This window comes from Myotis nattereri (genome assembly GCF_964212035.1).
Source record: "Myotis nattereri genome assembly, chromosome: 6".
In the NCBI taxonomy this organism is placed as follows: Eukaryota; Metazoa; Chordata; class Mammalia; order Chiroptera; family Vespertilionidae; genus Myotis; species Myotis nattereri.
In genome coordinates, this window is record NC_138081.1 from 6793349 (window position 1) to 6821200 (window position 27852).

Sequence of the window (27852 nt, forward strand, 5' to 3'; positions counted from 1 at the left end):
CAAAGGCTGCACGATAAGGAAAGAACTGGAAGTTGGATCGGTGAATGAGGGTCAGGGGGTAAGCACCGTGGGAAGAAAGGAACTTGGGCCATGGCCAGAAAGGCCAAAAGCGGGGAGAGGTTATGGATCTATAAAGAGAAGCAGGAGGTGGGTGTATGGCAGAAGTGAGAAGCAGGATCTGAGATGAGTGCTAAAAGAGGAAAATTTGAATAGAGTTGAGAGGGCAGAAGCTGAGTCTAGGTTGACCAGGAGCAATGTAAAAAGTCTCTTGGGAAGTTGGCCTTATGTCTCATGACCACTAGATAAGTATTTCAGAAAACAGATTCAGGACACATTTCCTATGGGTTGGGTTGCCTTATGCATATATGATTGCAGTTGGGGAAAGTGAGAACAAATTAGGGGAATCTACCAGATGAGTGGCAAGGGCTTAGAGTTATCCTGGGGAAGCTGATAACAGGGGCCTACAGAAGTGAATGTCTGCAGTAGGAGGCCCACCCAGGACAGGACGTGGGAAATAAATGATCATTGACTGCACACCTAGGTCCAGGCCCATGAGTACACCACTTCAGTTAACCTTCACAACATGCAAGGCCAGTATCCCTGTGTCACTTTACCGGAGAGGTTCAGTAATGGGCTGAGGTCACACTGCATGCAGTAGAGTGAAGCCTCCATTGGAGGCCTGTCTCTGAAGGCTTCAGTATTTGTAAGTGGCCATAGGTCGCCCACCTGGCTTTCAGAACACAGCATCCAGAGCTTACTGGTGCATGAGATCAAACGTCAGATGAAGCCTAAACATTAACTTGAAGGGCAAGCTAGGGCCTGCTGCATGAGCCCAGGCTGCACATGCCGCCTTGTCTAAACACCACCATCAACTGAGCAAAGCCCAAGAGAAAAATCCCGGGAAGCATCCATGTCCACTGGCAAGAGCAATAGGCACACTGGGTCTCAGGTGAGAGCCCCCTCACTGCAGTAGCTGGGGATTCCCATGATTTCCATGGGAATACTGAAAAGGAGAGACTGGTCTGGACTGCAGATATTTAGCTCGTAGTGTTAGTCTCATATTACATATTAGCATCAGAAATTTGGCAATGTAATGCAGGATTCCAAGAGGGAAAGCCTTGAAAAAATTTATAATTTTAAGCCATATCTCTACACTGCAACACTTCCCACAATTTCTTCTCAGGTAAGAATGCACCATCTTTGAAAAAACTCTTCTTATCTAATAATAGACAAACATGGTAATTGACCATACCTCCGCTCTACTTCCCATTGGCTAATCAGGGCGATATGCAAATTATCTGCCAACAAAGATAGCGGCTGGCAGCCAGGCAGCTGAAGGGAACATGAGGCTTGCTTGCTCCAGTGATGGAGCTAGCCAAGGTTCCCAGGCTGCTGCAGCCGGGCTCTGAGCTCCAGTCTAAGCAACAATGTTGCACTTATAGAAGCTAAACAAACCCCAGGTACCTGCTTTCAGCCAGCTGGCCTAGGAGCTGGAGCCGCAACAAAGTTTCAATTACAGAAGGTAAATAAATCCCAGAATAAACAGAAAAAAAGAAAAAAAGGAGTGACTGGGAGCTTCAGTTGCAGGCTTGGCCCGCCTGAAAACAGCCCTCAGCCCCTCATCCAGGCTGGCCAGGCACACCAGTGGGGACCCCCACATTAAAGGGGGTGCAGGCAGCCTGAAAACAGCCCTCAGCCCCTCATCCAAGCTGGCCAGGCACCCAAATGGAAACCCCCACCCTGAAGGGGGTGCGGGCAGTCTGAAAACAGCCATCAGCCACTCATCCAGGCTGGCCAGGCACCCCAGTGGGGACCCCCACTCAAAAGGGGGTGCGAACAACCTGAAAACAGCCATCAGCCCCTCACCCAGTCTGGCCAGGCACCCAAGCTGGACCCCCACCCTGATCCGGGACACCAGTTAGGGCAAACCAGCCGGCCCCCACCCATGCACCAGGCCTCTATCCTATATAGCAGGGGTCCTCAAACTTTTTCAACAGGGGGCTAGTTCACTGTCCCTCAGACCATTGGAGGGCCAGAGTATAGTTTAAAAAAAACACTATGAGCAAATTCCTATGCACACTGCACATATCTTATTTTGAAGTAAAAGAATGAAGCGGGAACAATTACAATATTTGTATTTGCATGTGGCCCGCAGGCCGTGGTTTGAGGACCCCTGCTATATAGTAAAAGGGTAATATGCAAACTGACCCTTACTGCAGAAGGACTGGGAATGACTGGTCACTATGACACACACTGACCACCAGGGGGCAGACGCTCAACGCAGGAGCTGCCCACTGGTGGTCAGTGCGCTCTCCCAGGGGGAGCTCTGCTCAGCCACAAGCCAGGCTGATGGCTGCCAGCACAGCGGTGGTGGTGGGAGCCTCTCCTGCCTCCTCAGCAGCGCTAAGGATGTCCGACTGCAGCTTAGGTCTGCTTCCCGCTGGCAAGTGGACATCTCCCGAGGGCTGCCAGGCTGCCAGAGGGATGTCTGATTGCCATCTTAGTCCCAGTCCCCCAGGGAGCAGGCCTCAGCCAGCAGGTGGTCATCCGCCAAGGGGTCCCAGACTGAGAGAGGGCACTGGCCGGGCTGAGGGGACCGCCCACCCAAGTGCACAAATTTTTGTGCACCGGGCCTCTAGTATCTCATAAGATGAAATGTTGGCCTATAAATGAAAAATGTGGCTTTGGAGATTCCATCTGTAGGAGCTATCTTCTTCTGGCTTCTTGGCCTCTTGGGTCACACACTTCATACACAATGGAAGTAAAAAGCCCAAGGTGGATTGATCCAGGCACCCTAAAAGCTTACCATCAAGAGAAACTACTAGATTCATTGACTTCCTCCCCCAAGCCAGCTTAATCCATAGATAGCATGGGGTAAAGTAGGTTTACAGTTGAGTATGGGAAACACAGACTTTATGGTTGTATGATTATTTATACATAATTGTACTATTTTCCACACACACAACTGTAAACCTACTTTTCCCCACCCTGTGGAAGCCTGGGTTAGCAACACAGCACTGTCTTCTCACAGTCACAAGAGGGCTAGTGAGAAAAGCACTAACCAGGGGAAGAACAACAGAGGCACCCAGGCCACACTGGGCTGACTGTACACATCTGTCCCTTTTGTTTGTGTGCACAGCATAACTCACCACAGTGTCCTTTTTCACAGGCCCCTTTTTAAGTTTCTCCACAAAATCCATCAGATCAAGCTAGTTCATGATGCTTCAAGATAAACGCCTCAAGGGAGAAATATGCAATATGTCTTACCATGGTGGAATCTTTGAAAATAAGACTAGGGTGCTGCTGGGAATGCAGACTGGTGCAATCACTGTGAAAAACACTAAAGATATTCCTCAAAAAATAAAAGGATAGAACTTTCATTTGACCTAGTGATCCCATTTCTAGGAATAAATCCTAAGAAACCAGAAACACCAATCAAAAAGAATATATGCCCACCTATGTTCAAAGCAGCACAAATTAAAGTAGCTAAGATTTGGAAAACAGCCCAAGTTCCCATGAGCAGATGAGTGGATAAAACAGCAGTGGTACATTTACACAATGAAATACTATGCGGCTGTAAAAAAAGAAAGAACTCTTACCATTTGCAAAGCATGGATAGACCTGGAGAGTATTATGCTAAGCTCAATAAGCCAGAGAAAGAAAGGCATTACATAATCTCACTCATATGTGGAATCTAATGAACTAAATAAACTGATGAGCAAAGTAGACCTAGAGATATAGAAGCATGGAACGGATTGACAAAATTTAGAGGGAAGGTGGGGGTGTGGGTGCGGTGTGATGAACTGGGGAACTTGTATGCATGTATGCATAGCCCATGGACACAGAAAATGGAGTGGTGAAGGTAGAAGGCGGGATGGCAAGAGTGGGGTGGGTGGAGGGGTTCCATGGAGGGAAAGACAAAATAGAAAATAAAGGTGACATCTCTAATACAACAATAAAGATGAATAAATAAATAAAAAGTACGACTAGGAAAAAAACAAATGAACAAAACCAGAGCATTGACACACAGCATAACGACAATCTCTGTTCTGCAAACACACCAATGATTTATATAATTGAGCTAATATGACATAAAAGAAAATGAAAATATATTGAAGATTATACCTGTAGTGAGCAAAATGCCTTGCATTTGTTGCACTAGATAAGTTGTGTATACATGTAAATTGTCTGTTGTCTTAATACAAAATGAGACCAAAATGTGTCAACATCTTTTCCACTGAACCTAAAATATCCACATGAATGTTTTTGTCCTGTACAATTTCACTTTGCCTGTCACCTAGTCTCCAAGAATGTCCTTGTCTTTCTCTAACTAGTCTCCTCCTCACTTTTGCCTGGCCGTGCACCCAAGCATGGCAGACAGAGAATCCTGGAGGCCCAAAGTTCTACAGCGCCTGTTGCAAAGGGGGAGGAGACTGCAGTAACTGCCACACTGGATCCACTTTATGAGAGAAGGAGAAGGGAAAACATCGTGAAGGCCTCTCCCGTATAATACAGCAGGATGCCTACATGGCCCAAGGAACCAGAGAGAGCAAATTACGGGCAGAAGAAGTGCAACCAAAGGCTGGAAGAGGAAAGGTTTGCAGTCAGCTGACACCTAGCTCTGTGGTCGTTGCTTGTAATGGACAGAGCCCATTGGGGGAAGCGTCAGACACTACAAAGAAGACCCTGCTGCTGGAAGTGGACAGGGAGTAACATTCAGGAGTGTCAGAATGCAAGATCAAAGCTTCTCTACAAACAATGCCTACAATGAAGAAGGAGAAAAAATGAGAGTGGTAGGAGATGCTAGTCAACCTAGCCTGGCCCTGCCCAGCCCTGGGGAGGTAGGATTCAAGGAGAAGAAACTACAAAAAAAGAGCCCTGGACCACATCATTCTGCACAAAATACACTCAAGAAACTTCATTTTACTGGTCAACCAACGGACAGAGAGAGCTCCTTAATCCCTCCCCTTGCTCCTCAAAAGCCACAGTAAATTCACTTATGACATGGACTGGTATGATTTCAGAACAACTGTAAGTGTGCAACCTAGATGCCCCTTTCCATTCTCTCTAAGATAGTAGCAATATAGATAATGGTAAACATGTTATACAATATAATATGGAGAATATAAGCAACTAGTAGTTAATTATATTCATGAAAGTCTATAACAAACATTGAGATTATTTCCCTAGCATAAGAGCCTGGGGAAAGTGAGACTATCACAGCTGTATTGTCATCTCGCCCATCTGTCCTGAGAGCTCAGCCATGCAGGTGTTGGTTTAGCTCCGCTACCACTCCCTCCATCCAATCCTGTCTTCTTGGGAACCTGACCTCCCGATTGGCTCTCTCATCCCTTTAAACTGCCTGCTTTGTGACATCATTCTCCCACCAAACCTACCACCACCTGGTAGAATCTTGGGGTGTCCATGGAGTTGTCTGTAAATAAATTTGGATCATCGCAACTGACCAGTGACCAGTAACTGGTGACCAGTGACCAGTGGCCAGTATGACCAGTGACCTTCGTACTGGACACACGTGCTCTTTGGCTTCAGCCACTGAGACATCCTCATCCCTTGCATCTAAAGTTGATATTTGCTCTTCTTCTCTGACCATGTCAGGTAAGGAGAGAACCTTTTTAAAGTTTTTCATTAGATGTTTGCCCCTAAATTTAGCAATAGAGTCAAAAGAGCAGAGAATAATTTGGGGAAATAGTGATTGAGAAGTCTGCAGACCTAATTTCAGTTGAGATTTTGACATCTACTAGCAATGTGACTTTGGACAAGTCATTGACTCTCTCACAAAATCTGTTTTGTCGTCATCTGCTACATTCGGATGTTAGATTGGCTGTGGACTCTAACCCCTTCCTTTTCTAATATGGAGTTTTAAAGAACACTCCTGTTGACAATGAAATCAAGACTTCTTGATAGTGTTTCAACAGCAATAGGAAGAAAACCTAAGTCATGGAGAAAACTAGCAATACATACATATATAGATGTATGATGTCTCATGTGTAATGATCTCCCACCACCAAGGTTTCAAGTTTAGTATTTTAAATTGAGTGCTGTTCCAAAGGTAATATTCATGTGGTTTTGGAGTTTGCTATCCAAAGTAGGATAACAGAGGAAATAGGGAGAGAGGATGGAGAGTACTGGGCTCTAAGAAGGCAAGTATTTCAATGTAAAAAAATTAGAACATTTTTCATCAGCACAGGCCTACAGGAACCAAGAGGGAGGAAAAAACACAACCGAGAAGGAGGGAAAAGTATAAAAATTAACAAGGAGAGCGTGAAAGAGCTCATGAGAACAAAAGGTAGTTTGGAATGGAATATTGGAGGGAACCAAAGATTTTAAATAAAAGCAGAAAGAGTAGAGGGTGAAATCAGCTCGAACTAGGGCAAAGTAATGTGGATCTCAGCAAATGCTTGCATTGATAGAATAGGAAAGAAAGTAAGGCTGGGGTAGGGTACCACTAGCCAAAGCCGTGTATCAACACAATCCTATTCAGTTGCCTGTTTTCTTATTGCCTCTCTGAACACAGATGGCATGTGACAGTTTGCAATATAAACATTTAAAAACGTGTTTCAGAAATGATGTTTCTTATATATAAGAAACTAAGAAAGGCGATTATCTAGAGCCGTGGTCGGCAAACTGCGCCTGGCGAGCCACATGCGGCTCTTTGGCCCCTTGAGTGTGGCTCTTCCTTAGCCTTAGGAGTACCCTAATTAAGTTAATAACAATGTACCTACCTATATAGTTTAAGTTTAAAATATTTGTCTCTCAAAAGAAATTTCAATCGTGGTACTGTTGATATTTGGATCTGTTGACTAATGAGTTTGCCGACCACTGATTTAGGGCATTGGAAATAACAGAATTTTCAGTGTTTCAATTCATTCTGATTTTTAAACTATGACAATGTTTCGTCTAGTAAACGAAATAATTTAAGACCTAACAGAAAGATATGTCCTAAATAGAATCAGAAAGAATACACCCTTTGTGTGATTAGTATGTTCGAAGTCAAAGATGCTCTTCATCTTCAAAGTTATTTTCTTCCTAACGCAGACAGCACGCTGATACACAGCCATTGCCTCATTTCAGGTCAGAGCTGCTTAAGGAAAACAAGAGAGCATCAAGCCCCGCTTCGCTAATTTCATAGTTCTCACAAAACAATTGTTTAGATTCTCTTGGGGATTCCTATATTAATGTGTGTTTTTTAAATTGAAATCTATTGATGATGGTTTTAAGACTTTGGGTACGACATCCTTTCCTGGATTGAAGATGATGACAATCTAGGCTTTAAGATAAATATAAAAACCTTCATGATACATTTCAACTGTTCTCTTCTCTTTGTTTTAAGGCTATTTTAATTGAAATACAAATATCTAATATACTAAGTATTTCTTATTTACTGGGGTATAGTCAGAGAAACACAAATGATTACAATAATGGAATTCCTTTACATTTACTTTGCTCTCCGCTTTAAACTAGTATTTACTGAACTATTGGTCTGCATTTATGGGAGGCACATATACATCAACAGTGGTTGCAGTGTGCTGCTTGTTATGCATTTTCTACTGATAGATCTCCTCTGTCCATATGTACTGGCTAAGAACTTACTCAAAATCACCTATTGTGGGTTGTTTCTGGTTAACAGTATTCACTACAATAGAATAGGCAATATTTACTTTTATGATACTGATGTATGAAACAGAACTTCATTCTGTAGTAAATTTATTAGGCTTTGACGTTTGCCACGTGCCTCACTTATGAGAAACTCACCGTCAGATAGCCATTTTGAGGTAGGATCAAAAATCAGGCATAAAGACAGTAAGAAAGACCCTTTAAGTTTACCAACTGCATTGAGCTTCTATGAGAATTATAGGAAGAGCACGTGAAGGGCACAGGCAAAATGAGACGCTGAAGATTGTTATGACAATTGATGTGCTGTCTTCCCATGGACAAACAAACATCTGCATCAGAAGTTCTATTGCTCTTACATGTTGGCAGTGTAATGCGCAGAGCTCTGGCAAGGAAGTGGGGATGTTTAGGTGATGGAAGCAGGTACTAATACTAACATAGGGAGAGAACCGATCCGTAGTTTCCTCACTCGTGAAATGAGAATGCTAGAACAGGGATTCTCCAAGGACTTCTGGTTCGAAAATGCTTTAATTCTACGAAAGAGCATACAAATCAATACTACTGTAGGTTCAAGAGCGAGATAGGTCAGGGAGTGGTTGCTTCTAGCCTGGAGAACAATGTATGAACCACACCACTTGGGTCTTGTGTACATTTTTGCTCAAGTGTTTATATTATATATAAACGCCTAAGCGACTGAATGATCAAAAGAGTGAATGACCAGTTGACTGGCCGCTATGACATGCACTGACCAGCAGGGGCAAACGCTCAACGCAGGAGCTGCCCCCTGGTGGTCAGTGTGCTCCCACAGTGGGAGCACCGCTCAGCTGACTGATGGGCACCAGACACCTGGGCTCATGACTGGAGCAGCTGCAGTGGAAGGAGCCTCTCCCACCTCTGCGGCAGTGCTGCCACTACCACCAAGCTGGAGCTGCCCAGCGCCTGGCCCTGGCTCGGGCTCCTTCCCGGTCCACCTGCTGCTTCCTGCACTACTACATCCCTCAGGTCAAAACCAGCAGTCCAATATCGCCCCAGGGGCCCCGGATTGTGAGAGGGCACAGGCAGGCTGAGGGACCCCACCAGTACATGATATCTCTATTTTATTGACTTCAGAGAGGAAGGGGGAGGGAGGGAGAGAGAGAGAAACATCAAGAGAGAATCATTGATTGGCTGCCTTCTGCAGGCCCCTTACTGGGGAATTGAGCCCGCAACCTGAGCTTGTGCCCTTGACTGGAATTGAACCCAGACTTGCTGGCCAGTGCTCTATCCAACTGAACCAAAAGAGCTAGGGCTGAAAGCAACAATCTTAAAATAATGCTGCTTTTTCACACATATTGTTTATCAATCTCTCTGATGTTTTTCATCACCCTCTTGTTCCCTACAGAGAATTCCAAAAATCCACCTTTCCTTGGAATTTCAACCTCTCTGCAACGCTCTCTTCCTGTGGAGAGCAATGCAGGAAGTGTCTGCAATTTCTACAGTGCCTCTGCTCCAGCCAACAGTTCACCATGGCTCCTGCCATCAGCCTCTGGCGCCTCTTTCCAACCTCTCATGGGTGGTGCCCACTTTTACCAACATTCTTGCACAACCATGTTGTCTCAAATTCCTGGCCAGAGCCCAATCTCCATTCCAGCTGCTTCCAATCCGAAAGTTTTTGAGTGGGCTCTTACAGGAGACACTGAAAAGAAGTCATCATCACTCAGAAACTTCACTGTGACTGTCACTGACCAGGACACAACTGTCTCCTCTATGTCTCTGGCGTCCCAGTGTGATAAACACTCAGATGCCTATAATATGGCCCCTCAGTATCCATCACTTTCTGTCAACCTTGTTCAGGGGGCACCCATTCAGGGACAGAGCCTGTCACATCCCTACCAGGTGGGAAATCATGTGTGTTACTACAATCAAGGCACAATGGACCCTCTGCTCTCTGAAGAGGGTGGTCCCTACCTGCAGTCCTATGGCTCTGTGTCTTACACAGAGAGCAGGGCCTCTGTCCCTGACCCAGGGATGGTCATGGTGCTAAAGGAGGCTCAGTCCACAAGTATGATACCACCAGCCTCCACCTGTGGAATCTGCTACTCTGTGCCTCCTCATCCCATCACACAGACAGGTTTTCAAGGTGAGTCCAAACAGTCACAAGGAAGAGGAATAAGGTCAGCATTCAAAACTAGGGTCAATCTGCAGCTGTGAAGTGGTGAGTCCTCAGACAGGTAGAATGTAAGTCCTGTGACTTTCACCACTACCACCCTCAGTCAATGCCCCCCATTGTCAGACTCCTTATGAGGACACCTGACAGAGGTGGGAAGGTGGGAAACTAACAGCCATGGATGCTCCATGTAGGAGAACTCCAAGAGCATACCAAGGGACACCACACTTTCCACTGCCCTGCCTGATGAGTCCTCCTGTACTACAATGCCGCAAGAAACTCCCTTGATTTATTGTTTTAGTCTCTTTCTGAGGCCTTTCAGTACATTATTGTGATAGTGCCCATTGAACGTTCCATCACTTCCTGAGTTGACACCTGGATTTAGGATCATGTGTTCCAACATCTTGTCCAAAGCAAACAAGCCATTATCTCCCCTTGCTTATAGGCTTCATCAGGAAGAGCTCCATTCCCTGTCTTAGTCCTTGTTATGAAGTGTTTTCATTCACTCAGGAAAGTAGAGAGAATTACAAGGGTTCCATATGAGAATGAGAAACATTTCTTAAAAATCACTTTTATTTTTTATTTGACTTATAACAACCCTGTGAAATGCAAAGAAAATCCTTTAAAAAAATGACATCAAATGGTCACCATGAAGAACCAGAACAGTTGCCTTTTATCTCCTAGCACACGATGCTGTTCATGATCCTGCAAAAGAGCTTGTAGGGATGCCTTTCCCACTGTTGGAAGGCACATGATTGTTGCAATGGTGGTGCTGAGGGAGCATCTTATTGCCAGGGACTGACCGACTTCCCCTTGATTCCATTGTAGTGATGGAGACTTCCCTGGCATTGCAACTTCCAGGCCAACTATTTTATTTACCACCTACTCAAGAATTCCTCAAGTCCGGCAGTAACAGACATATCCAGGTACTTGAGAGTTATCCACCACCTCAGAGTGGGGACATGTCAATGTCACCCCTCGTCCAGAGTCCTAGTCACCTCCTGGCACTGCCTCCAGCTCAAGCCAGGAACAGAAAGAGAATAAGAATGTGGAGAATATTAAAACCAAGCTTCCCAAGCACCTGAATGAGTACCAGTTCCCAACAGAAAACGAAGCTGCTCCACTGCTCCCTTTAGAAGCCCCTGACATTCCACAGGTGCTGGCCTGCATTGATTGCCTTGGCCAAGAGGAGCAGCCTGGTTGTGACAACTCTGGTTTGGGAAAGAACAGCCTGAGTCTTAAGGACCAAGGGACACTTGAAAATGGGACTGAATCTAATGACAGTTTTGCAGACATCGACACCCTGGTGGAGGGTATTCACCTTCCACAGGTCTTAACTTCCTTGGATGACCTTGATCAGCCCCAAGGACCCAAGGTGATCAAAACCAAAGACACCAGGGGCCTCACGTTGCACGAAGTGCAGAAAAAGTCAAGTGTCAGAAAGACGTGCTCTGATCAAGGCAGGAAGATCAAACACAAAGCCTCTGAGTCTATCAGTGATGCTCCCAAGGCCAAGATCAAGCCCGAGAGCCCAGATTGTGTGTTTGTGGGAGAACTGGTTCCTTGCAATGCTGCAGCTGGTGGCAGGGCTCCTTCGAACATGGCCAAGCATTCTAACAGCAAACCTCAGAAAGCTGCAGCCAGCAGGACCAGCAATACGAAGAGACATGGGCAGGAAAACGCCAAAAGAAACAAGGAACACTACTCCAAGAGAGCTGAGGAGAGGAAGCAGTCAGGGAACAAAGTCAAGGCCGAGGAGAAGCCAGCCATTCCCAAGATGAAGAGGAAGAAAAGTCATCCTGAGTTGCCACAAGAGGCCATCAAAAAGCCTCGCAGCAGCCTCGGTATGCACATGCTGGAGTCTGTGCAGGTTTTCCATGCACTGGGCAAGAAGAGGGATGAGAAAGCTGACCTGTCTTCCTTGCGGGCCCTGGGAAACTCAAGCAACCCCAAAGGCCCCCAGCCACGCCCAGCTACCAAACCATGGCTGGTTTCTCCCCGCGAGGGCAAAGGTCCTGTGAAAACTCAAGTCAATCCCCAAAAACCATATGCAAGTGCTGACAAAGGGGCTCCACCTCCATCCCAGGACAAGCTGCCTTCTCCCGGGAAGGTCAAGCTGGTGCCATTGGTTTTTCCAACCATGGACAAGCCTCAAGCTCGACCTGTTCCTCGCAGGCCACAGTCTCTGGCATCATGTCGGCCTGCTGTGACCAACCCTGCCAAGCCTGCTGCAGTCAATGCATCCCTGCCAACTCCTGCATCTTTGATAGGCCCTGCCAAATCAGCTCAGCCAGTATCATCCAACTCAGCTGGAGCAGGTTTGAACAACCGCGACTGCCCTAGTGTCCCTCCGCCTCCTGCTTCTAGGCCTGGGACCTACAAAGCCTCATCTTGTGCTTCTTTCCAGCGGGAGCCTGTTCACTCTGCTGTGAGCCAGCCCCGGGCTCCGCTCAAGCCTCACAACCACTATCTACTCCAGGATTTCGCCCTCCAACCAATTCCGTGGAGGAAATCTGAGGTTCGGGGGCCAGTCATGTCAACACCCATCACCAATGAGCAGAGGCCAGATCGAGAGGCCATGAAGAGGAAGGCTCAACTAGAGCGTGAGAATGCTGCCAAATTGGGGGAAATGCAGCATTTCATTGACAGGGAAAAAGAAATGGACATTTCTCTGTACTATGGCTATGTGATGTAGGAGATGCTGGGAGTACTGGTGCTTTTGTGTACCTGCTGTTTTTCCATAGATAGATAGATAGATAGATAGATAGATAGATAGATAGATAGACAATAGAGAGATAGATAGATCATACATAGATAGATAGGTAGATGGATAGATGGATAGATAGATAGATAGATAGATAGAAATTTCTCAATCTTGGTATATTTTATAACGTAATAAAATTGAATAAGTATTATAAATTAGCATTTAATAATAAAGAAGTATTTTGTGTTTTGAGATGCTGTTAACTGTGCTCTTTCTTTGGTGGGTATGAGGATCAAAGGCTGCACGATAAGGAAAGAACTGGAAGTTGGATCGGTGAATGAGGGTCAGGGGGTAAGCACCGTGGGAAGAAAGGAACTTGGGCCATGGCCAGAAAGGCCAAAAGCGGGGAGAGGTTATGGATCTATAAAGAGAAGCAGGAGGTGGGTGTATGGCAGAAGTGAGAAGCAGGATCTGAGATGAGTGCTAAAAGAGGAAAATTTGAATAGAGTTGAGAGGGCAGAAGCTGAGTCTAGGTTGACCAGGAGCAATGTAAAAAGTCTCTTGGGAAGTTGGCCTTATGTCTCATGACCACTAGATAAGTATTTCAGAAAACAGATTCAGGACACATTTCCTATGGGTTGGGTTGCCTTATGCATATATGATTGCAGTTGGGGAAAGTGAGAACAAATTAGGGGACTCTACCAGATGAGTGGCAAGGGCTTAGAGTTATCCTGGGGAAGCTGATAACAGGGGCCTACAGAAGTGAATGTCTGCAGTAGGAGGCCCACCCAGGACAGGACGTGGGAAATAAATGATCATTGACTGCACACCTAGGTCCAGGCCCATGAGTACACCACTTCAGTTAACCTTCACAACATGCAAGGCCAGTATCCCTGTGTCACTTTACCGGAGAGGTTCAGTAATGGGCTGAGGTCACACTGCATGCAGTAGAGTGAAGCCTCCATTGGAGGCCTGTCTCTGAAGGCTTCAGTATTTGTAAGTGGCCATAGGTCGCCCACCTGGCTTTCAGAACACAGCATCCAGAGCTTACTGGTGCATGAGATCAAACGTCAGATGAAGCCTAAACATTAACTTGAAGGGCAAGCTAGGGCCTGCTGCATGATCCCAGGCTGCACATGCCGCCTTGTCTAAACACCACCATCAACTGAGCAAAGCCCAAGAGAAAAATCCCGGGAAGCATCCATGTCCACTGGCAAGAGCAATAGGCACACTGGGTCTCAGGTGAGAGCCCCCTCACTGCAGTAGCTGGGGATTCCCATGATTTCCATGGGAATACTGAAAAGGAGAGACTGGTCTGGACTGCAGATATTTAGCTCGTAGTGTTAGTCTCATATTACATATTAGCATCAGAAATTTGGCAATGTAATGCAGGATTCCAAGAGGGAAAGCCTTGAAAAAATTTATAATTTTAAGCCATATCTCTACACTGCAACACTTCCCACAATTTCTTCTCAGGTAAGAATGCACCATCTTTGAAAAAACTCTTCTTATCTAATAATAGACAAACATGGTAATTGACCATACCTCCGCTCTACTTCCCATTGGCTAATCAGGGCGATATGCAAATTATCTGCCAACAAAGATAGCGGCTGGCAGCCAGGCAGCTGAAGGGAACATGAGGCTTGCTTGCTCCAGTGATGGAGCTAGCCAAGGTTCCCAGGCTGCTGCAGCCGGGCTCTGAGCTCCAGTCTAAGCAACAATGTTGCACTTATAGAAGCTAAACAAACCCCAGGTACCTGCTTTCAGCCAGCTGGCCTAGGAGCTGGAGCCGCAACAAAGTTTCAATTACAGAAGGTAAATAAATCCCAGAATAAACAGAAAAAAAGAAAAAAAGGAGTGACTGGGAGCTTCAGTTGCAGGCTTGGCCCGCCTGAAAACAGCCCTCAGCCCCTCATCCAGGCTGGCCAGGCACACCAGTGGGGACCCCCACATTAAAGGGGGTGCAGGCAGCCTGAAAACAGCCCTCAGCCCCTCATCCAAGCTGGCCAGGCACCCAAATGGAAACCCCCACCCTGAAGGGGGTGCGGGCAGTCTGAAAACAGCCATCAGCCACTCATCCAGGCTGGCCAGGCACCCCAGTGGGGACCCCCACTCAAAAGGGGGTGCGAACAACCTGAAAACAGCCATCAGCCCCTCACCCAGTCTGGCCAGGCACCCAAGCTGGACCCCCACCCTGATCCGGGACACCAGTTAGGGCAAACCAGCCGGCCCCCACCCATGCACCAGGCCTCTATCCTATATAGCAGGGGTCCTCAAACTTTTTCAACAGGGGGCTAGTTCACTGTCCCTCAGACCATTGGAGGGCCAGAGTGTAGTTTAAAAAAAACACTATGAGCAAATTCCTATGCACACTGCACATATCTTATTTTGAAGTAAAAGAATGAAGCGGGAACAATTACAATATTTGTATTTGCATGTGGCCCGCAGGCCGTGGTTTGAGGACCCCTGCTATATAGTAAAAGGGTAATATGCAAACTGACCCTTACAGCAGAAGGACTGGGAATGACTGGTCACTATGACACACACTGACCACCAGGGGGCAGACGCTCAACGCAGGAGCTGCCCGCTGGTGGTCAGTGCGCTCTCCCAGGGGGAGCTCTGCTCAGCCACAAGCCAGGCTGATGGCTGCCAGCACAGCGGTGGTGGTGGGAGCCTCTCCTGCCTCCTCAGCAGCGCTAAGGATGTCCGACTGCAGCTTAGGTCTGCTTCCCGCTGGCAAGTGGACATCTCCCGAGGGCTGCCAGGCTGCCAGAGGGATGTCTGATTGCCATCTTAGTCCCAGTCCCCCAGGGAGCAGGCCTCAGCCAGCAGGTGGTCATCCGCCAAGGGGTCCCAGACTGAGAGAGGGCACTGGCCGGGCTGAGGGGACCGCCCACCCAAGTGCACAAATTTTTGTGCACTGGGCCTCTAGTATCTCATAAGATGAAATGTTGGCCTATAAATGAAAAATGTGGCTTTGGAGATTCCATCTGTAGGAGCTATCTTCTTCTGGCTTCTTGGCCTCTTGGGTCACACACTTCATACACAATGGAAGTAAAAAGCCCAAGGTGGATTGATCCAGGCACCCTAAAAGCTTACCATCAAGAGAAACTACTAGATTCATTGACTTCCTCCCCCAAGCCAGCTTAATCCATAGATAGCATGGGGTAAAGTAGGTTTACAGTTGAGTATGGGAAACACAGACTTTATGGTTGTATGATTATTTATACATAATTGTACTATTTTCCACACACACAACTGTAAACCTACTTTTCCCCACCCTGTGGAAGCCTGGGTTAGCAACACAGCACTGTCTTCTCACAGTCACAAGAGGGCTAGTGAGAAAAGCACTAACCAGGGGAAGAACAACAGAGGCACCCAGGCCACACTGGGCTGACTGTACACATCTGTCCCTTTTGTTTGTGTGCACAGCATAACTCACCACAGTGTCCTTTTTCACAGGCCCCTTTTTAAGTTTCTCCACAAAATCCATCAGATCAAGCTAGTTCATGATGCTTCAAGATAAACGCCTCAAGGGAGAAATATGCAATATGTCTTACCATGGTGGAATCTTTGAAAATAAGACTAGGGTGCTGCTGGGAATGCAGACTGGTGCAATCACTGTGAAAAACACTAAAGATATTCCTCAAAAAATAAAAGGATAGAACTTTCATTTGACCTAGTGATCCCATTTCTAGGAATAAATCCTAAGAAACCAGAAACACCAATCAAAAAGAATATATGCCCACCTATGTTCAAAGCAGCACAAATTAAAGTAGCTAAGATTTGGAAAACAGCCCAAGTCCCCATGAGCAGATGAGTGGATAAAACAGCAGTGGTACATTTACACAATGAAATACTATGCGGCTGTAAAAAAAGAAAGAACTCTTACCATTTGCAAAGCATGGATAGACCTGGAGAGTATTATGCTAAGCTCAATAAGCCAGAGAAAGAAAGGCATTACATAATCTCACTCATATGTGGAATCTAATGAACTAAATAAACTGATGAGCAAAGTAGACCTAGAGATATAGAAGCATGGAACGGATTGACAAAATTTAGAGGGAAGGTGGGGGTGTGGGTGCGGTGTGATGAACTGGGGAACTTGTATGCATGTATGCATAGCCCATGGACACAGAAAATGGAGTGGTGAAGGTAGAAGGCGGGATGGCAAGAGTGGGGTGGGTGGAGGGGTTCCATGGAGGGAAAGACAAAATAGAAAATAAAGGTGACATCTCTAATACAACAATAAAGATGAATAAATAAATAAAAAGTACGACTAGGAAAAAAACAAATGAACAAAACCAGAGCATTGACACACAGCATAACGACAATCTCTGTTCTGCAAACACACCAATGATTTATATAATTGAGCTAATATGACATAAAAGAAAATGAAAATATATTGAAGATTATACCTGTAGTGAGCAAAATGCCTTGCATTTGTTGCACTAGATAAGTTGTGTATACATGTAAATTGTCTGTTGTCTTAATACAAAATGAGACCAAAATGTGTCAACATCTTTTCCACTGAACCTAAAATATCCACATGAATGTTTTTGTCCTGTACAATTTCACTTTGCCTGTCACCTAGTCTCCAAGAATGTCCTTGTCTTTCTCTAACTAGTCTCCTCCTCACTTTTGCCTGGCCGTGCACCCAAGCATCTCAGACAGAGAATCCTGGAGGCCCAAAGTTCTACAGCGCCTGTTGCAAAGGGGGAGGAGACTGCAGTAACTGCCACACTGGATCCACTTTATGAGAGAAGGAAAACGGAAAACATCGTGAAGGCCTCTCCCGTATAATACAGCAGGATGCCTACATGGCCCAAGGAACCAGAGAGAGCAAATTACGGGCAGAAGAAGTGCAACCAAAGGCTGGAAGAGGAAAGGTTTGCAGTCAGCTGACACCTAGCTCTGTGGTCGTTGCTTGTAATGGACAGAGCCCATTGGGGGAAGCGTCAGACACTACAAAGAAGACCCTGCTGCTGGAAGTGGACAGGGAGTAACATTCAGGAGTGTCAGAATGCAAGATCAAAGCTTCTCTACAAACAATGCCTACAATGAAGAAGGAGAAAAAATGAGAGTGGTAGGAGATGCTAGTCAACCTAGCCTGGCCCTGCCCAGCCCTGGGGAGGTAGGATTCAAGGAGAAGAAACTACAAAAAAAGAGCCCTGGACCACATCATTCTGCACAAAATACACTCAAGAAACTTCATTTTACTGGTCAACCAACGGACAGAGAGAGCTCCTTAATCCCTCCCCTTGCTCCTCAAAAGCCACAGTAAATTCACTTATGACATGGACTGGTATGATTTCAGAACAACTGTAAGTGTGCAACCTAGATGCCCCTTTCCATTCTCTCTAAGATAGTAGCAATATAGATAATGGTAAACATGTTATACAATATAATATGGAGAATATAAGCAACTAGTAGTTAATTATATTCATGAAAGTCTATAACAAACATTGAGATTATTTCCCTAGCATAAGAGCCTGGGGAAAGTGAGACTATCACAGCTGTATTGTCATCTCGCCCATCTGTCCTGAGAGCTCAGCCATGCAGGTGTTGGTTTAGCTCCGCTACCACTCCCTCCATCCAATCCTGTCTTCTTGGGAACCTGACTTCCCGATTGGCTCTCTCATCCCTTTAAACTGCCTGCTTTGTGACATCATTCTCCCACCAAACCTACCACCACCTGGTAGAATCTTGGGGTGTCCATGGAGTTGTCTGTAAATAAATTTGGATCATCGCAACTGACCAGTGACCAGTAACTGGTGACCAGTGACCAGTGGCCAGTATGACCAGTGACCTTCGTACTGGACACACGTGTTCTTTGGCTTCAGCCACTGAGACATCCTCATCCCTTGCATCTAAAGTTGATATTTGCTCTTCTTCTCTGACCATGTCAGGTAAGGAGAGAACCTTTTTAAAGTTTTTCATTAGATGTTTGCCCCTAAATTTAGCAATAGAGTCAAAAGAGCAGAGAATAATTTGGGGAAATAGTGATTGAGAAGTCTGCAGACCTAATTTCAGTTGAGATTTTGACATCTACTAGCAATGTGACTTTGGACAAGTCATTGACTCTCTCACAAAATCTGTTTTGTCGTCATCTGCTACATTCGGATGTTAGATTGGCTGTGGACTCTAACCCCTTCCTTTTCTAATATGGAGTTTTAAAGAACACTCCTGTTGACAATGAAATCAAGACTTCTTGATAGTGTTTCAACAGCAATAGGAAGAAAACCTAAGTCATGGAGAAAACTAGCAATACATACATATATAGATATATGATGTCTCATGTGTAATGATCTCCCACCACCAAGGTTTCAAGTTTAGTATTTTAAATTGAGTGCTGTTCCAAAGGTAATATTCATGTGGTTTTGGAGTTTGCTATCCAAAGTAGGATAACAGAGGAAATAGGGAGAGAGGATGGAGAGTACTGGGCTCTAAGAAGGCAAGTATTTCAATGTAAAAAAATTAGAACATTTTTCATCAGCACAGGCCTACAGGAACCAAGAGGGAGGAAAAAACACAACCGAGAAGGAGGGAAAAGTATAAAAATTAACAAGGAGAGCGTGAAAGAGCTCATGAGAACAAAAGGTAGTTTGGAATGGAATATTGGAGGGAACCAAAGATTTTAAATAAAAGCAGAAAGAGTAGAGGGTGAAATCAGCTCGGACTAGGGCAAAGTAATGTGGATCTCAGCAAATGCTTGCATTGATAGAATAGGAAAGAAAGTAAGGCTGGGGTAGGGTACCACTAGCCAAAGCCGTGTATCAACACAATCCTATTCAGTTGCCTGTTTTCTTATTGCCTCTCTGAACACAGATGGCATGTGACAGTTTGCAATATAAACATTTAAAAACGTGTTTCAGAAATGATGTTTCTTATATACAAGAAACTAAGAAAGGCGATTATCTAGAGCCGTGGTCGGCAAACTGCGCCTGGCGAGCCACATGCGGCTCTTTGGCCCCTTGAGTGTGGCTCTTCCTTAGCCTTAGGAGTACCCTAATTAAGTTAATAACAATGTACCTACCTATATAGTTTAAGTTTAAAATATTTGTCTCTCAAAAGAAATTTCAATCGTGGTACTGTTGATATTTGGATCTGTTGACTAATGAGTTTGCCGACCACTGATTTAGGGCATTGGAAATAACAGAATTTTCAGTGTTTCAATTCATTCTGATTTTTAAACTATGACAATGTTTCGTCTAGTAAACGAAATAATTTAAGACCTAACAGAAAGATATGTCCTAAATAGAATCAGAAAGAATACACCCTTTGTGTGATTAGTATGTTCGAAGTCAAAGATGCTCTTCATCTTCAAAGTTATTTTCTTCCTAACGCAGACAGCACGCTGATACACAGCCATTGCCTCATTTCAGGTCAGAGCTGCTTAAGGAAAACAAGAGAGCATCAAGCCCCGCTTCGCTAATTTCATATTTCTCACAAAACAATTGTTTAGATTCTCTTGGGGATTCCTATATTAATGTGTGTTTTTTAAATTGAAATCTATTGATGATGGTTTTAAGACTTTGGGTACGACATCCTTTCCTGGATTGAAGATGATGACAATCTAGGTTTTAAGATAAATATAAAAACCTTCATGATACATTTCAACTGTTCTCTTCTCTTTGTTTTAAGGCTATTTTAATTGAAATACAAATATCTAATATACTAAGTATTTCTTATTTACTGGGGTATAGTCAGAGAAACACAAATGATTACAATAATGGAATTCCTTTACATTTACTTTGCTCTCCGCTTTAAACTAGTATTTACTGAACTATTGGTCTGCATTTATGGGAGGCACATATACATCAACAGTGGTTGCAGTGTGCTGCTTGTTATGCATTTTCTACTGATAGATCTCCTCTGTCCATATGTACTGGCTAAGAACTTACTCAAAATCACCTATTGTGGGTTGTTTCTGGTTAACAGTATTCACTACAATAGAATAGGCAATATTTACTTTTATGATACTGATGTATGAAACAGAACTTCATTCTGCAGTAAATTTATTAGACTTTGACATTTGCCACGTGCCTCACTTATGAGAAACTCACCGTCAGATAGCCATTTTGAGGTAGGATCAAAAATCAGGCATAAAGACAGTAAGAAACACCCTTTAAGTTTACCAACTGCATTGAGCTTCTATGAGAATTATAGGAAGAGCACGTGAAGGGCACAGGCAAAATGAGACGCTGAAGATTGTTATGACAATTGATGTGCTGTCTTCCCATGGACAAACAAACATCTGCATCAGAAGTTCTATTGCTCTTACATGTTGGCAGTGTAATGCGCAGAGCTCTGGCAAGGAAGTGGGGATGTTTAGGTGATGGAAGCAGGTACTAATACTAACATAGGGAGAGAACCGATCCGTAGTTTCCTCACTCGTGAAATGAGAATGCTAGAACAGGGATTCTCCAAGGACTTCTGGTTCGAAAATGCTTTAATTCTAGGAAAGAGCATACAAATCAATACTGCTGTAGGTTCAAGAGCGAGATAGGTCAGGGAGTGGTTGCTTCTAGCCTGGAGAACAATGTATGAACCACACCACTTGGGTCTTGTGTACATTTTTGCTCAAGTTTTTATATTATATATAAACGCCTAAGCGACTGAATGATCAAAAGAGTGAATGACCAGTTGACTGGCCGCTATGACATGCACTGACCACCAGGGGCAAACGCTCAACGCAGGAGCTGCCCCCTGGTGGTCAGTGTGCTCCCACAGTGGGAGCACCGCTCAGCTGACTGATGGGCACCAGACACCTGGGCTCATGACTGGAGCAGCTGCAGTGGAAGGAGCCTCTCCCACCTCTGCGGCAGTGCTGCCACTACCACCAAGCTGGAGCTGCCCAGCGCCTGGCCCTGGCTCGGGCTCCTTCCCGGTCCACCTGCTGCTTCCTGCACTACTACATCCCTCAGGTCAAAACCAGCAGTCCAATATCGCCCCAGGGGCCCCGGATTGTGAGAGGGCACAGGCAGGCTGAGGGACCCCACCAGTACATGATATCTCTATTTTATTGACTTCAGAGAGGAAGGGGGAGGGAGGGAGAGAGAGAGAAACATCAATGATGAGAGAGAATCATTGATTGGCTGCCTTCTGCAGGCCCCTTACTGGGGAATTGAGCCCGCAACCTGGGCTTGTGCCCTTGACTGGAATTGAACCCAGACTCGCTGGCCAGTGCTCTATCCAACTGAACCAAAAGAGCTAGGGCTGAAAGCAACAATCTTAAAATAATGCTGCTTTTTCACACATATTGTTTATCAATCTCTCTGATGTTTTTCATCACCCTCTTGTTCCCTACAGAGAATTCCAAAAATCCACCTTTCCTTGGAATTTCAACCTCTCTGCAACGCTCTCTTCCTGTGGAGAGCAATGCAGGAAGTGTCTGCAATTTCTACAGTGCCTCTGCTCCAGCCAACAGTTCACCATGGCTCCTGCCATCAGCCTCTGGCGCCTCTTTCCAACCTCTCATGGGTGGTGCCCACTTTTACCAACATTCTTGCACAACCATGTTGTCTCAAATTCCTGGCCAGAGCCCAATCTCCATTCCAGCTGCTTCCAATCCGAAAGTTTTTGAGTGGGCTCTTACAGGAGACACTGAAAAGAAGTCATCATCACTCAGAAACTTCACTGTGACTGTCACTGACCAGGACACAACTGTCTCCTCTATGTCTCTGGCGTCCCAGTGTGATAAACACTCAGATGCCTATAATATGGCCCCTCAGTATCCATCACTTTCTGTCAACCTTGTTCAGGGGGCACCCATTCAGGGACAGAGCCTGTCACATCCCTACCAGGTGGGAAATCATGTGTGTTACTACAATCAAGGCACAATGGACCCTCTGCTCTCTGAAGAGGGTGGTCCCTACCTGCAGTCCTATGGCTCTGTGTCTTACACAGAGAGCAGGGCCTCTGTCCCTGACCCAGGGATGGTCATGGTGCTAAAGGAGGCTCAGTCCACAAGTATGATACCACCAGCCTCCACCTGTGGAATCTGCTACTCTGTGCCTCCTCATCCCATCACACAGACAGGTTTTCAAGGTGAGTCCAAACAGTCACAAGGAAGAGGAATAAGGTCAGCATTCAAAACTAGGGTCAATCTGCAGCTGTGAAGTGGTGAGTCCTCAGACAGGTAGAATGTAAGTCCTGTGACTTTCACCACTACCACCCTCAGTCAATGCCCCCCATTGTCAGACTCCTTATGAGGACACCTGACAGAGGTGGGAAGGTGGGAAACTAACAGCCATGGATGCTCCATGTAGGAGAACTCCAAGAGCATACCAAGGGACACCACACTTTCCACTGCCCTGCCTGATGAGTCCTCCTGTACTACAATGCCGCAAGAAACTCCCTTGATTTATTGTTTTAGTCTCTTTCTGAGGCCTTTCAGTACATTATTGTGATAGTGCCCATTGAACGTTCCATCACTTCCTGAGTTGACACCTGGATTTAGGATCATGTGTTCCAACATCTTGTCCAAAGCAAACAGGCCATTATCTCCCCTTGCTTATAGACTTGGTCAGGAAGAGCTCCATTCCCTGTCTTAGTCCTTGGTATGAAGTGTTTTCATTCACTCAGGAAAGTAGAGAGAATTACAAGGGTTCCATATGAGAATGAGAAACATTTCTTAAAAATCACTTTTATTTTTTATTTGACTTATAACAACCCTGTGAAATGCAAAGAAAATCCTTTAAAAAAATGACATCAAATGGTCACCATGAAGAACCAGAACAGTTGCCTTTTATCTCCTAGCACACGATGCTGTTCATGATCCTGCAAAAGAGCTTGTAGGGATGCCTTTCCCACTGTTGGAAGGCACATGATTGTTGCAATGGTGGTGCTGAGGGAGCATCTTATTGCCAGGGACTGACCGACTTCCCCTTGATTCCATTGTAGTGATGGAGACTTCCCTGGCATTGCAACTTCCAGGCCAACTATTTTATTTACCACCTACTCAAGAATTCCTCAAGTCCGGCAGTAACAGACATATCCAGGTACTTGAGAGTTATCCACCACCTCAGAGTGGGGACATGTCAATGGCACCCCTCGTCCAGAGTCCTAGTCACCTCCTGGCACTGCCTCCAGCTCCAAGCCAGGAACAGAAAGAGAATAAGAATGTGGAGAATATTAAAACCAAGCTTCCCAAGCACCTGAATGGGTACCAGTTCCCAACAGAAAGCGAAGCTGCTCCACTGCTCCCTTTAGAAGCCCCTGACATTCCACAGGTGCTGGCCTGCACTGATCCCATTGGCCAAGAGGAGCAGCCTGGTTGTGACAACTCTGGTTTGGGAAAGAACAGCCTGAGTCTTAAGGACCAAGGGACACTTGAAAATGGGACTGAATCTAATGACAGTTTTGCAGACATCGACACCCTGGTGGAGGGTATTCACCTTCCACAGGTCTTAACTTCCTTGGATGACCTTGATCAGCCCCAAGGACCCAAGGTGATCAAAACCAAAGACACCAGGGGCCTCACGTTGCACGAAGTGCAGAAAAAGTCAAGTGTCAGAAAGACGCGCTCTGATCAAGGCAGGAAGATCAAACACAAAGCCTCTGAGTCTATCAGTGATGCTCCCAAGGCCAAGATCAAGCCCGAGAGCCCAGATTGTGTGTTTGTGGGAGAACTGGTTCCTTGCAATGCTGCAGCTGGTGGCAGGGCTCCTTCGAACATGGCCAAGCATTCTAACAGCAAACCTCAGAAAGCTGCAGCCAGCAGGACCAGCAATACGAAGAGACATGGGCAGGAAAACGCCAAAAGAAACAAGGAACACTACTCCAAGAGAGCTGAGGAGAGGAAGCAGTCAGGGAACAAAGTCAAGGCCGAGGAGAAGCCAGCCATTCCCAAGATGAAGAGGAAGAAAAGTCATCCTGAGTTGCCACAAGAGGCCATCAAAAAGCCTCGCAGCAGCCTCGGTATGCACATGCTGGAGTCTGTGCAGGTTTTCCATGCACTGGGCAAGAAGAGGGATGAGAAAGCTGACCTGTCTTCCTTGCGGGCCCTGGGAAACTCAAGCAACCCCAAAGGCCCCCAGCCACGCCCAGCTACCAAACCATGGCTGGTTTCTCCCCGCGAGGGCAAAGGTCCTGTGAAAACTCAAGTCAATCCCCAAAAACCATATGCAAGTGCTGACAAAGGGGCTCCACCTCCATCCCAGGACAAGCTGCCTTCTCCCGGGAAGGTCAAGCTGGTGCCATTGGTTTTTCCAACCATGGACAAGCCTCAAGCTCGACCTGTTCCTCGCAGGCCACAGTCTCTGGCATCATGTCGGCCTGCTGTGACCAACCCTGCCAAGCCTGCTGCAGTCAATGCATCCCTGCCAACTCCTGCATCTTTGATAGGCCCTGCCAAATCAGCTCAGCCAGTATCATCCAACTCAGCTGGAGCAGGTTTGAACAACCGCGACTGCCCTAGTGTCCCTCCGCCTCCTGCTTCTAGGCCTGGGACCTACAAAGCCTCATCTTGTGCTTCTTTCCAGCGGGAGCCTGTTCACTCTGCTGTGAGCCAGCCCCGGGCTCCGCTCAAGCCTCACAACCACTATCTACTCCAGGATTTCGCCCTCCAACCAATTCCGTGGAGGAAATCTGAGGTTCGGGGGCCAGTCATGTCAACACCCATCACCAATGAGCAGAGGCCAGATCGAGAGGCCATGAAGAGGAAGGCTCAACTAGAGCGTGAGAATGCTGCCAAATTGGGGGAAATGCAGCATTTCATTGACAGGGAAAAAGAAATGGACATTTCTCTGTACTATGGCTATGTGATGTAGGAGATGCTGGGAGTACTGGTGCTTTTGTGTACCTGCTGTTTTTCCATAGATAGATAGATAGATAGATAGATAGATAGATAGATAGACAATAGAGAGATAGATAGATCATACATAGATAGATAGGTAGATGGATAGATGGATAGATAGATAGATAGATAGATAGAAATTTCTCAATCTTGGTATATTTTATAACGTAATAAAATTGAATAAGTATTATAAATTAGCATTTAATAATAAAGAAGTATTTTGTGTTTTGAGATGCTGTTAACTGTGCTCTTTCTTTGGTGGGTATGAGGATCAAAGGCTGCACGATAAGGAAAGAACTGGAAGTTGGATCGGTGAATGAGGGTCAGGGGGTAAGCACCGTGGGAAGAAAGGAACTTGGGCCATGGCCAGAAAGGCCAAAAGCGGGGAGAGGTTATGGATCTATAAAGAGAAGCAGGAGGTGGGTGTATGGCAGAAGTGAGAAGCAGGATCTGAGATGAGTGCTAAAAGAGGAAAATTTGAATAGAGTTGAGAGGGCAGAAGCTGAGTCTAGGTTGACCAGGAGCAATGTAAAAAGTCTCTTGGGAAGTTGGCCTTATGTCTCATGACCACTAGATAAGTATTTCAGAAAACAGATTCGGGACACATTTCCTATGGGTTGGGTTGCCTTATGCATATATGATTGCAGTTGGGGAAAGTGAGAACAAATTAGGGGAATCTACCAGATGAGTGGCAAGGGCTTAGAGTTATCCTGGGGAAGCTGATAACAGGGGCCTACAGAAGTGAATGTCTGCAGTAGGAGGCCCACCCAGGACAGGACGTGGGAAATAAATGATCATTGACTGCACACCTAGGTCCAGGCCCATGAGTACACCACTTCAGTTAACCTTCACAACATGCAAGGCCAGTATCCCTGTGTCACTTTACCGGAGAGGTTCAGTAATGGGCTGAGGTCACACTGCATGCAGTAGAGTGAAGCCTCCATTGGAGGCCTGTCTCTGAAGGCTTCAGTATTTGTAAGTGGCCATAGGTCGCCCACCTGGCTTTCAGAACACAGCATCCAGAGCTTACTGGTGCATGAGATCAAACGTCAGATGAAGCCTAAACATTAACTTGAAGGGCAAGCTAGGGCCTGCTGCATGAGCCCAGGCTGCACATGCCGCCTTGTCTAAACACCACCATCAACTGAGCAAAGCCCAAGAGAAAAATCCCGGGAAGCATCCATGTCCACTGGCAAGAGCAATAGGCACACTGGGTCTCAGGTGAGAGCCCCCTCACTGCAGTAGCTGGGGATTCCCATGATTTCCATGGGAATACTGAAAAGAAGAGACTGGTCTGGACTGCAGATATTTAGCTCGTAGTGTTAGTCTCATATTACATATTAGCATCAGAAATTTGGCAATGTAATTCAGGATTCCAAGAGGGAAAGCCTTGAAAAAATTTATAATTTTAAGCCATATCTCTACACTGCAACACTTCCCACAATTTCTTCTCAGGTAAGAATGCACCATCTTTGAAAAAACTCTTCTTATCTAATAATAGACAAACATGGTAATTGACCATACCTCCGCTCTACTTCCCATTGGCTAATCAGGGCGATATGCAAATTATCTGCCAACAAAGATAGCGGCTGGCAGCCAGGCAGCTGAAGGGAACATGAGGCTTGCTTGCTCCAGTGATGGAGCTAGCCAAGGTTCCCAGGCTGCTGCAGCCGGGCTCTGAGCTCCAGTCTAAGCAACAATGTTGCACTTATAGAAGCTAAACAAACCCCAGGTACCTGCTTTCAGCCAGCTGGCCTAGGAGCTGGAGCCGCAACAAAGTTTCAATTACAGAAGGTAAATAAATCCCAGAATAAACAGAAAAAAAGAAAAAAAGGAGTGACTGGGAGCTTCAGTTGCAGGCTTGGCCCGCCTGAAAACAGCCCTCAGCCCCTCATCCAGGCTGGCCAGGCACACCAGTGGGGACCCCCACATTAAAGGGGGTGCAGGCAGCCTGAAAACAGCCCTCAGCCCCTCATCCAAGCTGGCCAGGCACCCAAATGGAAACCCCCACCCTGAAGGGGGTGCGGGCAGTCTGAAAACAGCCATCAGCCACTCATCCAGGCTGGCCAGGCACCCCAGTGGGGACCCCCACTCAAAAGGGGGTGCGAACAACCTGAAAACAGCCATCAGCCCCTCACCCAGTCTGGCCAGGCACCCAAGCTGGACCCCCACCCTGATCCGGGACACCAGTTAGGGCAAACCAGCCGGCCCCCACCCATGCACCAGGCCTCTATCCTATATAGCAGGGGTCCTCAAACTTTTTCAACAGGGGGCTAGTTCACTGTCCCTCAGACCATTGGAGGGCCAGAGTGTAGTTTAAAAAAAACACTATGAGCAAATTCCTATGCACACTGCACATATCTTATTTTGAAGTAAAAGAATGAAGCGGGAACAATTACAATATTTGTATTTGCATGTGGCCCACAGGCCGTGGTTTGAGGACCCCTGCTATATAGTAAAAGGGTAATATGCAAACTGACCCTTACAGCAGAAGGACTGGGAATGACTGGTCACTATGACACACACTGACCACCAGGGGGCAGACGCTCAACGCAGGAGCTGCCCGCTGGT

The 27852-nt window shown here is 46.0% G+C and overlaps 4 protein-coding genes across 4 annotated transcripts; all 4 read left to right on the forward strand.

Annotated features, from left to right (window-relative positions):
* Positions 1 to 5609: 5609 nt before the first annotated feature.
* On the forward strand, positions 5610 to 9915 carry LOC308521544 (uncharacterized protein C2orf78-like; the record flags this gene model as incomplete). Its single annotated transcript, XM_081094617.1, has 3 exons — positions 5610 to 5616; positions 9014 to 9751; positions 9905 to 9915. 3 exons carry the CDS (start codon positions 5610 to 5612, stop codon positions 9913 to 9915), a joined length of 756 nt encoding a protein of 251 aa, XP_080950743.1.
* Positions 9916 to 10608: 693 nt separating this feature from the next.
* LOC308521545 (uncharacterized protein C2orf78-like) lies at positions 10609 to 12473 on the forward strand (the record flags this gene model as incomplete). The annotated part of the gene is given in 2 exon segments (XM_081094618.1): positions 10609 to 10795; positions 10798 to 12473. Coding segments are annotated over 2 exon segments (1863 nt in total).
* A 5911-nt stretch (positions 12474 to 18384) lies between these two features.
* On the forward strand, positions 18385 to 22696 carry LOC308521546 (uncharacterized protein C2orf78-like; the record flags this gene model as incomplete). The annotated part of the gene is made up of 3 exons (XM_081094619.1): positions 18385 to 18391; positions 21795 to 22532; positions 22686 to 22696. The coding sequence occupies 3 exons, from the start codon at positions 18385 to 18387 to the stop codon at positions 22694 to 22696; spliced, it is 756 nt and encodes a 251-aa protein (XP_080950745.1).
* A 693-nt stretch (positions 22697 to 23389) lies between these two features.
* Positions 23390 to 25255, forward strand: LOC308521547 (uncharacterized protein C2orf78-like; the record flags this gene model as incomplete). Its single annotated transcript, XM_081094620.1, has 1 exon — positions 23390 to 25255. One exon carries the CDS (start codon positions 23390 to 23392, stop codon positions 25253 to 25255), a length of 1866 nt encoding a protein of 621 aa, XP_080950746.1.
* Between the last annotated feature and the right edge of the window lie 2597 nt (positions 25256 to 27852).